A 12,279-nucleotide genomic window follows, 5' to 3' on the forward strand; every position below is an offset into this window, starting at 1 on the left:
AAAAAAATGATTTTGAGGTGTAAATGTAAATTTTTGAGTGTACGGTATTTTCCTTCTGCTGTCTAAAAAGATAAGATGTCAGCTAATTTAAACTTGGATGAATTGTATCTCTATGTTATTGGTCACAAATTAACGTCAGCAGCCTATGCTAGTATAGGTGTTTCTAGCTAGAATATGGGATTTTATCATGGTTGCCCCATCGGGGGCAATTGTAACAAAGTGACCGGGGTCAACTGTAACAATGTGTTTTCAATGCAAGAAGATTTTTTGTCTGGGATTTCATACTTTTATGTTAGTAAATGAACATATTTCAAAAACATTACTGGGCTGGGTTGTGTGATGTTCTACAATGTCTGAATCAGCTTTGTTCGTGTTCGTTTACGTGCTAAAAGAGTGACTTTGAGAGCTATTTTATCTTACAATGTCAATGAGGAGCTTATTTTGGAATTATCAATTTCTAATCAATGGAGCAATTATTTTTGATTTTGTGTCCACCTTTGGAGTTACATCATGGCAAACTACAACCCAAACCTCTACCAAAGTGGTCTTGCCCTTTAAACGCTGTACAAACATGCAAGCCTGGGTGGCTATATCTGCCTGCACCCTGATGCCCCCTGGTGGCCAAATGAGCACACACCAGGCCAGCCTTACAATAGAGGTGAGCTTTTAAATAATAAATGTGTATTATATAATTTAAAAGTAGAATAATAAAACATGTTGTCTACCCAATAATTTCTTTGTTATTTATTATGCAGCAATAGAAAAACTGCTTGATATGTTTCCCCCGTGTATACATTGAAACACCCCAACATAAATTATGTAGTTTCCAGACAACTTCTGGGAAATTGTCAACCAGAAATTGTCTCTTCTGGTTGTTTCCCAGAAGACATCTTCTGGGACATTAGAAGTGATGAAACAAAACAAAAATAGTAGACAACATTGGAACTGGATCACAAGCTGTTAATTATCTTTGTGTGATGATCTCTCACTCCTGATTGGATAAAATTGGTATCCTGACCTGAAAATGTATTTACTGTTTGCTAAAGAGATGGATAGACGGGAAGACCCCTGTTAGTGAACACACACTCTATAACAATGATTACTATCACAATGCTTTGACTTTTTATAGCAAATCATGTACATTACGCATGTACATTACTTTCAAAGCAAATAATATATTTTGTAAAATATTTTTGAATAAAATGCAACACTCCATATTTGCTGATTTTATTTTATTTTTTAATCATACACTCAAACAAATAATGCTCAAGTTCACAAAAACTTTCATAGGGCCTAAAGCAAAGGAATGTGTTTTTATATGAGTCTATTTAGCAGTATGTGATCTTAATATCAATGCTATATTTGCTATCATAGATGTGAGCGACATCACCCGGCACAAAGTTAATGTCCATACATTATGGAACAGCACCACCAAAATAAATTGTAATAAACAATACATAATTGTCACTATCGGGCAGAAACCTTGTATATCCAAAACTGTGACTTCAGGATAAAAATAAACGGATGGATCCAATGCGCTCCCACCGCTCTTTTTAATACTTTTCAGTGAGTTTTTTCACTTACATTTTTCTAAAATAAAAAAATAGATCTACAAGCGGAGTTTGTAGGTTGGCATTTTTTTGCTACTTTTGTGCTAAGAAGTAGGCCGTTAATTTATTTAAAAAAAAACACATACGATTTCTGCCCTTCTAGCATAGATGTGAGTGACATCACCTGGCACAAAGTTCATACATCTTAAAAATAAACTGTAATAAACGATACAAATGTCAACCATTAAATGATGAAAACACAAGTCGTACTTCCAAAATCTTTAGACTTCTGACAGTATTAAGACACAAAACTAAAGTGATCAATAACTAGCCTGATTGTTATGTGGAGCTAGCCTGACATTGGCCAGACTCAAAACGAGGATTCACTCTCACGTTCCTCCCCGTGGAGGAGGAACTTGTGAGTGAATCCACGTTATCAGTATGGCAATGCCAGGCTAAGGCTAATGTGGAGCATCTGGAAGCACAACTTTAACATGTACACGTCAAATACATGCATTACGTGTTAATGTGATAATAAAGGGATAGTTCATCCCCAAAATGACTTTTTTCCTATTGATTACCTATTGATTTGTCCCATTCCTAAGCCAATAATGTGATGACCGGCGTAGGCTCCGGTACCTACATCTTTCCGTCGGTCATCAAATTATTGGCTTAGGAATATGACAAAAACAAAAAAGTCTGTGAATTCAAGGCTTCACAGGGTGTGTAATTGATTGAAAATAAGATTTGTTTGGGTGAACTATCCCTTTTAATATGTTATAATCATGTTACTAAGGTTGGTTTAAACATCTCTGATACCAGGGTGACATCATGACCGAAGCCAGTCAATCACCTTGTGAACTTTATATTTCTATACAGTCAATGGTGCAAACTTTATAGGCCTTGGACATTTTAAATTAAATATTTACATTGATTAAATTCTTCTAACCACTAATAAGACTGGCCATGGAAGGTTTGTTAAAGGCTTATGTTAAAGCCCTGATGAAGCAGCTTGTCTGGAGTCCATCCAATAGTGGAGCATACATACATGTATTCCACTATTCTATAGCTTAATAGTCTACACTACTACTATATAAGAGTGTTCTCCAACAGATCTTCAAGCTAACAATGATGCTTTGTTAAAGTGAAGATCGGAGAGTGACAGCATCTTGCAATGAAGTGGAAATAAAGCTTTGAGTTCATTAAAGGTTGTTGGTTAATCATTCTGTTGATTAGACAAGAATGGGGAGTGCTACTGGAATTAATATGGACAATAATACTTGTGACATGAAATCTGTGCTACATACATAATAACTACTCCGTATGGTATAATGTCAATGACGAGGGGGAAACCTTGTATGTCCAAAACCGTTACTTTTTCCAAAGCTGTTATATGACGATGCAGGGCATTCATTTACAAAAAAAACAAAAAGACATAAAAAACGTTATGAAAAATATGGAGATACAAGGTTTCTGCCCTACGGTGACAAAATATAACAACGCCCAACGTTCACACTTTGACTTCGATGCCGTGCTGCTTTAGGAGGCCATGAAGTTTACTGTTCTCTTGTTCCTAGGAGACAAAAGAGAGATGAAACATTTATTTAAGAGCACGTATTGCAACAAAGTTACAAAATGAGACAGCTGAATCAAAGATACTTCACACAGACCTTCAAAGCAGATAATTAATCAATGTAATTAAGTACAGATATACAGTATTCTAGCCTGGAAACCAGACGAATTTGCCAGTGCAAAAAAAAAAAGAGAAAAGCCCTCAGTGAACAGTACTATACTGTTAAAATACTACTTAAAGGGGAAATCCACCCATTTTCAATATTTAACTATGTCATTAATATAGCATAAAGGAGTTGTGTGGAAATAAGAAAAAAGTTCCCCCCTTTCTGTGTTGCCTTGAACTGGAGGATTGATTTTCGGTTTAACATTGCAAATTACAACATGATGAGTCATCATGTTGTAATTTGCAATGTTAAACCCACAATCAATCCTCCAGTTCAAGGCAACACAGAAAGGGGGGAACTTTTTTCTTATTTCCACACAACTCCTTTATGCTATATTAATGACATAGTTAAATATTGAAAATGGGTGGATTTCCCCTTTAATACTAGAAATGTGGCATTTGGAAAGGTTTTTCATGCAAGTTACACAGTCCAGGTGAAATATGAGGTGAGTGTAAATAATGATTTGTTTTTAACATTGATTGCTTTAAAATAAACTCACCAGCTTGTCAGTGCGTTCTTGCAGCTCGGTGACTCTTTTGACAAGGTGGTCGTAACTTTCCTTCAGCTTGTGGACCTTCTGGTCAGAACGGTTCTTCACCGACACCAGGACACCTGTTGTCACAAAATAAACACTTTGGTATGACCTCACACATATAGATTATTTGCATGATATTCAGTTAAGTTCAGCAACACTTAACTGGACTACACTTAACATAGCAACATACTGTACATGAATTAAAAAACTATGAAGTGTATTTAAAACAGAAAAGGGCACTAGTGGTTCCCAAACTGGGGGTCAGGATCAGACTGTTAGGAGGGAATCCTGAAGCATCCCAACCCTAACGGCAGCATGAACTCACTGTTTATTCATTTATTTTTAATCCCACACGATTTTGTAACCCAATTTTTTACACACAGTGCCAATTGTCTATGTAATCCTGGGCACTACCTTCCCTCTGCCAACCTAGGGAGGCCAGGGCCGAGCTCATGCCTCCTTCAAAGCATGAGAGCCAACTGACCTTCTTGTCACCTGACAGGGGAGAGTTTCCCTGGTTGGACGTAGCGCGTGGAAGGAACACGTTATTCCAACCGGTTCCTTTCCCCTCCATCAGGCGCCCCGGCTGGCCAGGGGGAGGCAGTATAGTGACCACGATTACTGCATGTTTTTGTGAGGGTACCTAGGGAACACGGGGAGAACATGCAAACTCCAAACAGAGAGGCCCTTTCGCCAACCCCACCTAGGGTATGGGCACTGATGACGCGGAGGAGAGAACACGCCCCCAGCGCCCACAGCGTCCCCTGCAGGAACGAATCGAACCCAGGACCTTCTACATGTGAGGCGACAGCGCTACCGACTGCGCCACCGTGCCCCCACCTTTAGCATGAACTCACTGTTGATAATCCTGGCCACCCTCCAGAGTCGCAGCAGAATGAGCAGGCCCATCCCATCGATGGCGTTCTCATGAGCGATGGAAACAATGTCCAACACAAACGATATGATCACGATCAGCCCGTCAAACACCTCAAACTTATGCTGGAAGAACTCCAGGCGGAAGGTGAAGAGCTTCCCTATCAGCTCCACCACGAAGAATGTAAGCACCGCCAGACTGAGGTAGTGAAACACCTGGACCAAGAAAAAGTGCATTTAACAGTTAATCAGGGAAATGTATAACCACTTGAACCCTAGCATCCATATTCTGGGGTGAACATTCGGCAAAAATAGCCGATCTACAAGTTTGCGACATGTTGTGAACTTGTAGATATGCAATTTTCGGCAAAGATATTCATTGTAGAGTGTAAACAGGAGGGGGCCTAGTATAGAGCGTAGGGAGACTCTGGTCAACTAAGTATACAGGGTTTAAGTGGTTACACCTACAACCCAGGGGGGTGTAAGTGATATTCATGTGTTAGAAAATGTGTCTAAATAGTTCTATTTCTTGATACTAATCATTCCTATAGACTCACTAGAGTGTTTGTTCAGCAACTGGGGTCTCCTGTCTCTGCAGCTCTTTAGTAAATAGAAAAGCTTTTTCAATTCGGGACACCAATTGTATCCAATCAGGAGAGAGAACTCATACAGTGTAGTCAGTCAGTGTCAAGTCACAGGCCTGTCACAGGGATGGTTGTCATATCAGGCCCCTCTCACAGCACTGTGTGACAGTCAGCCGATGTGACAGGGCTGGTTACATGTCATTATGGTAACATGGTAACATGACAGGGCCTGTGACCGGGCCATGACATCCCTGTGACAGGGTTGGTAACCTGTTACCACGGCCTGTGAAAGGGCCGTGACAGCCCTGCCATGCAATGCTGTGAGAGGGGGCTGCACTGCAGTGCTGTAAGAGTGTAACATCATGTATGTAAAGTAAACAGAGTGTTGGTTGACCTCAGCTGCCTCGTGGCCATGCTCCAGCTCCAAGATCTCTATGTCGATCAGAAGCTCCACCAGCACAAACACAGCGTCCAGGATGACCAGAATGACCACCAAAATCTGAAATCAAACAGAAAATATACCACCTTAAAATACAACACAACTATACCGTATGCAAAGACCACCGTAACCACTTAAACCCCAGCATCCGTATTGTGGGGAATGCTGAAAATAGCCGATCGACAAGGGGGGGGGGGGGGGGGGGGGGGCTGGGGGACGCAATGTTCTCACTAAATAAGTGTAGAGGAATATCTTGTGGAGTTTGCTGTTATTAGGCTATTTTATCATTTAAGCCTATTATTATTTGGATAAAGTAGTAGGACAGTGCAGTAACAGTGGAGCTGACAGCGCTGCAGTTATCTGATAGATAAGTCTATTCTTCGTACCATGGTGTTGCGAGTTGAAAGTATCAGACCTACAAGCTCACAACACGTTGCAACGCACCGCGTTGTGAGCTTGTATGTCTGATATTTTCGATACGCAACAACACCGCCATAAGGCGAAGCACAAATGAAGCTTTAGTTTACACAGCTGCGTCACCTAATCAGCGCTGCGTATGGGTGGTTCGCTCGACAGAACCGGGGTCCCTAAGTGATAGAGTCTGAACCAATTGACGATTATAAAACCAGTCAAAACCTCAATGAACTCGTATGGGTTGTGGATATTATAAATGCAAGCACAGTGACTGTCTGTCTGCAATGGATAAAGTGGCGAAAGTTGTCGCCTGCAGATGGGGGTTTAATGGCCACAGGCTGACTATATAAGCGAATTAAACGCTTGTTTCAACCCGTTGCTTAGATTATCTTGGCCGTTAAAAATGTAAACATCTAAGAGCAGGGGTGCAGTCCTTATATTTTTGGATATGATGTGTGGAGAAGATACGATGTGTGGAGAAGGGTAAGAATACTCGGCCCCCCCTCCCCCTCACAGGCACCGAGGAATGTGGGAGACAGTGGGACCTCATCTCGGAGCATGAGGGAGAGGTTTCAAAATGTGTCCTTAACATTATATTTGAGTTTAGTTGAATAAAGTTCGCACTGGGTCCAATAGTTAAAACTATAAATAGAACGTCAATTCTACTACAGAATGATAAACAACACATGCTGTAAACGCTGGCTCAAAACAATGTCTCATGTCTGTAACAAAGGGAGAGAAAAAAAAGATGCTGTTGCTATGAAACCAGGACGCTAAATGCACGGCAACAAGGACTTCCTTATTGTTAGGGGCGAAAGGCGGGCCGTATTGTAATGAGGGCCAAGGAAGTTTTTGAAGGGCAGGGAAAAAGTGGTGAGGAGGGCGGGGGGAGGTGATGATTGACAGACAAACTTCCTCAGTAGCGCCCCTCTGCCCAAAGGAGGACGTTTTGGTATTGCAGCTGAAAAGGCTTGGAATGACAGACAGTCAGATTATGAAAACATAATCCGCTACATAATTGCCGATACCAAAGTCATCAAGAAAGTCAAATAATGGCAGATTTATTTAATTTCATTTATTTCGCACATGGTGGTGTATCATAATACAATACAAAGTCCTAATAAAGAATATCTCATTAAGTAATACATAAATGAGCGAAAACGAGCAGGAAGAAGACATTTCTGCCCCCATAACACATTATGTGGTTAGTATGTTGTTTATACTATGTATATAAGTGGTTAGTGTGTTGTATTATGTACGTAAGTACATGTACTCTGCACATACTTTTGCACACTAAATGTGACTAAATGTCCTCTAAGGAATAAATGAATTCAATGGTCTCATCTTAGCTTCTCACAGAGGAAGGAGTCTTGTGAAAGTATGTTTACATCACATCACTTCAGAGAATTTCCACATGTATACTTCAGGTTTAAAAAAGGTTTCAACGCTGCAACACTCCACTTTCAACATGTATTTTTATGTCACAAGACATTACAACAAATGTGTGGCTTTTCTGTGTTAACACTGACAAGACCCAAGCAGCCGAAACGTGTCCGTGTCATGACTGCTGCTGCGCTAAATAAAATTAAATAAAAAGTAATTTTGTGAGGATTGTTCCTTAAATCAGTGGTTCTCAGAAGTGGGGGCCTTGGAGGGGTTCCAGGGGGAACGTTTGATGCTATATTTCTTAATAGGCTATAGCATCAAAACCACTTTAACCCTACATCATACATACATCATTTTATAGTTTGGCTATTCAAAACATATTCAAGATTTTCAAGATTTTTAAAAATGTTGAAAGAATTTGAAGAATTGTAATAGTTTATAAGTCTTCTCTTCTGGGGGTCCCTGGCACCAAATATTTTCAGATGGGGGTCTGCATCCAAATCCAATAATTATTATCCAATAATTAATTAAGAGCTGAGGGAGCGCTGTGTGGGTCTGTCATTATCAGGAACTCAAACAGGTGCTCTTTGGAGAGGGTTCAATTATAGGTCAAGATTTTTAAGTTTCGTTTATTTATCCATGCCTAGCAACTAAGCCATGGATAATTAAAGCCTTTTTTAACGTAACTGAACGGAGTGCCTTGGATTCTTTTTAAGTTCACCGACTGACTATCTCACTCTGATGCCTACACAAAAGGAAGGAACTTAAAAACCTTGACCTATTATCCAATAACAATAACATGGTAGGTTCTCAAAATGGCATCCAGGCACTTTGTCAGATGTAAAGAGGGAAGGACACAAAGTTGGCCGGTAGTAGGGGTGCAACAGTTAATCGAACTAATCGATTACTAATCGATTCATTGATATATACATGAATAAATAAAAATGTAGGGTTAATCATAAAAGTAATCAATAGAATAATTGCTGAGAACATAAGCGATAGTTGCAGACCTACATAATAAACCTCTCCATCAAACAGGGACGGGTCCCTCTGTACAAAAAAGGAAACCAATTAGACCCTGGCAACTACCAATTATGATCGATAAGCTTAAAGCAATAGGTTTTGGAAAAAACGTTAATCCACGATCATAAGTCCACGATCATAACACCAGGCAGCTCCACGAATCATGTTCAACACAGATTTGGCTCAACAAAGAGAATGAACTCGTTCTCATGCTATTCAACGAAAATGTGGAATGCCCTACCAAAAGGAGTAAAGGAGTGTAAAACCCTACTCACTTTCAAAACTGCTCTTAAGGTAAACCTTCAGGAGGCTGCAATTCAAAAATGGCCCCTGTCAACCTACCCCCTCCCCAACCCCCCCTCCCGAATTTTTCTTCTCTTGTACATATTTTTCATTTTTCATACCAGCAACCTGTAAGCTGATTGTATGACGTTCTGTATAGTAATGTGTATATCTGTCTGTCTCTTATGTCATCATGATTTGTGTGCATGGGGATCTCATTTTAAACAAGCTTAGTGCTTTATGAGTCTTCCAGTTTAGTAGACCTTGTATTGTGAATTTGTACTTCTATGTACTGTTGTTCTCATGTCTTACTAAATAAAGTACATCAATCAATCAATCATTCGATGGGAGTATATATTTGTGTACCTGGAACCGGTCAGCGGTGAAGAGTCTTTTGAGAGCATCTCTGAAGGTCAGTTTGACAGGGAACTGGCCTGTAGCTGGAGCCAGCTCATCACTGACCACATGCAGCTCCTCTTCCTCCCATTTCCCTGGCTGTTGATCGCCCACCGTGGTGAAATGCCTCAAATACTTGTCCATGATGTAGACCTCTGTATACTGTACACCTTATACTGAGACAGAGTGAGTGAGTGAGTGAGTGAGTGAGTGAGTGAGTGAGACAGACAGACAGACAGACAGACAGACAGACAGACAGACAGACAGACAGACAGACAGACAGACAGACAGACAGACAGACAGACAGACAGGACAGAAAGGGAATAGAAGTTAGACATTTGAATGTGATTGACACAATGTATTTGTGCATCAAGATTGAAAACAGGAATTTCATGACAGAACTGAGTTATATCTATAATTATATGATATATTGAGTATTATGAAGTGTAATGGTTAACAGACAAAACTCAGGCTATATTGCAGGTTTAATGCAAACCTATTGGCTCCCTCCCAGAGAGGCTATGGTTACAAGGTTACACATGGTATGGTATGGTATGGTATTATAGGTTTATAGGTCTACAGGGAGGTTCATAACGATCCACCCATTACATGTAGAGATGCAGAATATAGTGTGGAATTGGATTCCATGGAGGGTGACTTGTCTGTGATGTTTCTCATTTCACCACTTCAAACCTAGCATCCCTATTCTGGGGCAAACATTTGGTGAAAATGCAGATCTACAAGCTCACAGTTTTTCCTGTGCTTTTCATGGATGAAACACTATTTGATACTATTGATATTGATACTATTTGATATTAATTAGGCCTACCTAATTCATTATATTCACAATCACTCATCATTTATCAAATATAAATGTAATGCAAGTACTTTTTTAGATGGAAAAAAAGGTGTACAATATACATACATAAATACAGTATACATACATACATACACACACACATACATACATACATACATACATACATACATACATACATACATACATACATACATACATACATACATACATACTGTACATACATACATACATGCATACCATGGGCATTGTTTAAAAGTAATGATGTAAATGTAGGCCTACCATAGGAGTGTATGTCAACTTACTTGCAGCAGTGTTGAGTGTCTGGTAGTCAGTCAGCTGTGCGATTTGGAAGACTTCTGTATTTCAGCATTTCAGTGCAGATTTCTCCATGTGTTGAACAATCCGGTTACTTCTCCTTTTGAAGAGAAATCCTCCTGCATGTGAACAAACCAAACCCAACTATTTCTCATAAAAAGAAAACTTTGATCATCTTAAGGTGTCTAGAACTACAGCTACAATGTTTAAGAAAATATAGTTTAGTGTAGATCAATCATGTTCATGTCAAGGACCCCTAAATAGATTATTAGGCCATGGACCACCGTCTGAAATGATTTTGTAAGAGAGAAGATTTGTGAAATTTGTGAAATGGTTCAGAATGTTTTAAGATCTTTCAAAATCTTACAAAAATAGGCTATTTTGCATACTAGCCTAAGTATAAAATAAAGTTAAAGTGGATTAAAAGATTGTACTGCTAAGATTGTTCAGTGCTTCTCAGTGTGGGGTCCAGAAGGTCCCTATAGCTAAATGACTGATAGTTAATCTTCACCATTATTACATACAAACATATAAAAACAACTAGAGAACACAGACTACAACAATGTCTATTGATAAGACTTCCACTGTTATCTCTATACATATTAGCAGGCCTAGATAGGTAGGTAGGTAGGTACAGGTATAGTAGATAGATAGATAGATAGATAGATAGATAGGGTACACAGACAGACATACAGACAGCTCTATAACTACAGTACATAGAATACTTCTGTATTCATTTCATTTTCCATTTATTTGAGCAAGGTAGCAATCAGTCAGAAAATGACTTTCTAAATACCTCAAGGTCTTGCATATGCACTGCAGAAGATAAAGTAATAAGTGCATTTACTTGAGTACTGTACTGTAAGTTCAATTTGGAGGTATTTTTTACTTTACTGGAGTAGTTTCAGTTTTCAGTACTTTTACTTCTACTGCACCACTACAGCTCAGAGGCAAATATTGTACTTTTACTCCACTACAATTATTTGAAGACTTTATTTAGGCCTACTAGTTACTTTGTAGATTTTGATTATTAATTATTACAAAACATACCCACTTCAGCCCTATGTATTTTGGCCATTTGAAAATAGCAGATCAACAAGCTCACATGCCATGCATTGTGACCTTGTAGATCGGCTATTTTCAAAAGATGTTTTATACATTTTGAACTTGTGAAAGGAGCCTTCTGCATAATGAGTACTTTCTACTTTTGGTACTTTAAGTACGTTTTGATACCAATACTTTTGTACTTTTTACTCAAGGAAAGCTTTTAATTCCAGACTTTTACTTTTAACAGAGTGTTTCTACATTGTAGTATTGATACTTTTACTTACTTTTCTAGTAAAATATGCGAGTACTTTTTCCACCACTGTCAATAAGGCAAAATAGAACTCATGTGAACTCGTGATCATAACAGTGATTTCTGCCTGCAAAGCATTTTCTGGCACTGTTTCTTTTTAGCACATAATACATTATAATAATAAAAGATAGCAGCACCAACCACGCTACATCTCTTCTTTGCGCTTGTGTGCAAATGATCAAAGTCGCACATTATAGCGGCTCACCTTTATTTATTCCAAGATCTCTTGGTTTTTAGTTAGAATAAACACACTGCAAACTCCGCCTCTGAGGCGAGGAGTCCAAACCAGTGTTGCCATATTTTGTGAGAGAAATAAGCAACCAGGTCTGGGAAAACAAGCCCAAAAGGAGCGACTAAACCACATGAGATGAAAAATAAATCTAGATCTACAAGCTCACAACGCGTCACGATGCAAAAACTCTTGCAATAAAATGTGGAATATTTTGGAATATTTTTTTGAAATATTTTAACACAAATGCTCCATGGCACAAAACATTTTCATGAAAAATATTTGAGAACCACTGGTTTAAATAATAACTACAGCTCAGAGGTAAATATTGTACTTT

At 39.0% G+C, this 12,279-nt stretch overlaps 1 protein-coding gene across 2 annotated transcripts; it reads right to left on the reverse strand.

Annotated features, from left to right (window-relative positions):
• Positions 1-874: 874 nt before the first annotated feature.
• hvcn1 (hydrogen voltage-gated channel 1) lies at positions 875-11,982 on the reverse strand. Of its 2 annotated transcripts, none has more exons than XM_084061407.1 (7): positions 11,919-11,982; positions 10,344-10,475; positions 9,192-9,397; positions 5,676-5,780; positions 4,682-4,913; positions 3,789-3,901; positions 875-3,123 (listed from the first exon to the last, which is right to left on the reverse strand). In XM_084061407.1, the coding sequence occupies exons 3-7, from the start codon at positions 9,363-9,365 to the stop codon at positions 3,061-3,063; spliced, it is 687 nt and encodes a 228-aa protein (XP_083917533.1). In that variant the 5' UTR covers positions 9,366-9,397; positions 10,344-10,475; positions 11,919-11,982; the 3' UTR covers positions 875-3,060. The 2 variants fall into 2 exon arrangements, with proteins under 2 accessions (XP_083917533.1, XP_083917532.1); XM_084061406.1 differs by having other exon boundaries at positions 11,855-11,949.
• Between the last annotated feature and the right edge of the window lie 297 nt (positions 11,983-12,279).

Source organism: Gymnoscopelus microlampas (genome assembly GCF_963454915.1).
Source record: "Gymnoscopelus microlampas genome assembly, chromosome: 7".
In the NCBI taxonomy this organism is placed as follows: Eukaryota; Metazoa; Chordata; class Actinopteri; order Myctophiformes; family Myctophidae; genus Gymnoscopelus; species Gymnoscopelus microlampas.

Coding starts and splice junctions, on each gene's coding strand:
- hvcn1 (XM_084061407.1), bottom strand. CDS start 9,365: ATGGACAAGTATTTGAGGCATTTCACCACGGTGGGCGATCAACAGCCA. Junction 5,781..9,191: donor TCACCGCTGACCGGTTCCAG/GTACACAAATAT, acceptor GTTTGATTTCAG/ATTTTGGTGGTCATTCTGGT. Junction 3,124..3,788: donor AAGAACGCACTGACAAGCTG/GTGAGTTTATTT, acceptor TTTGTCTCCTAG/GAACAAGAGAACAGTAAACT.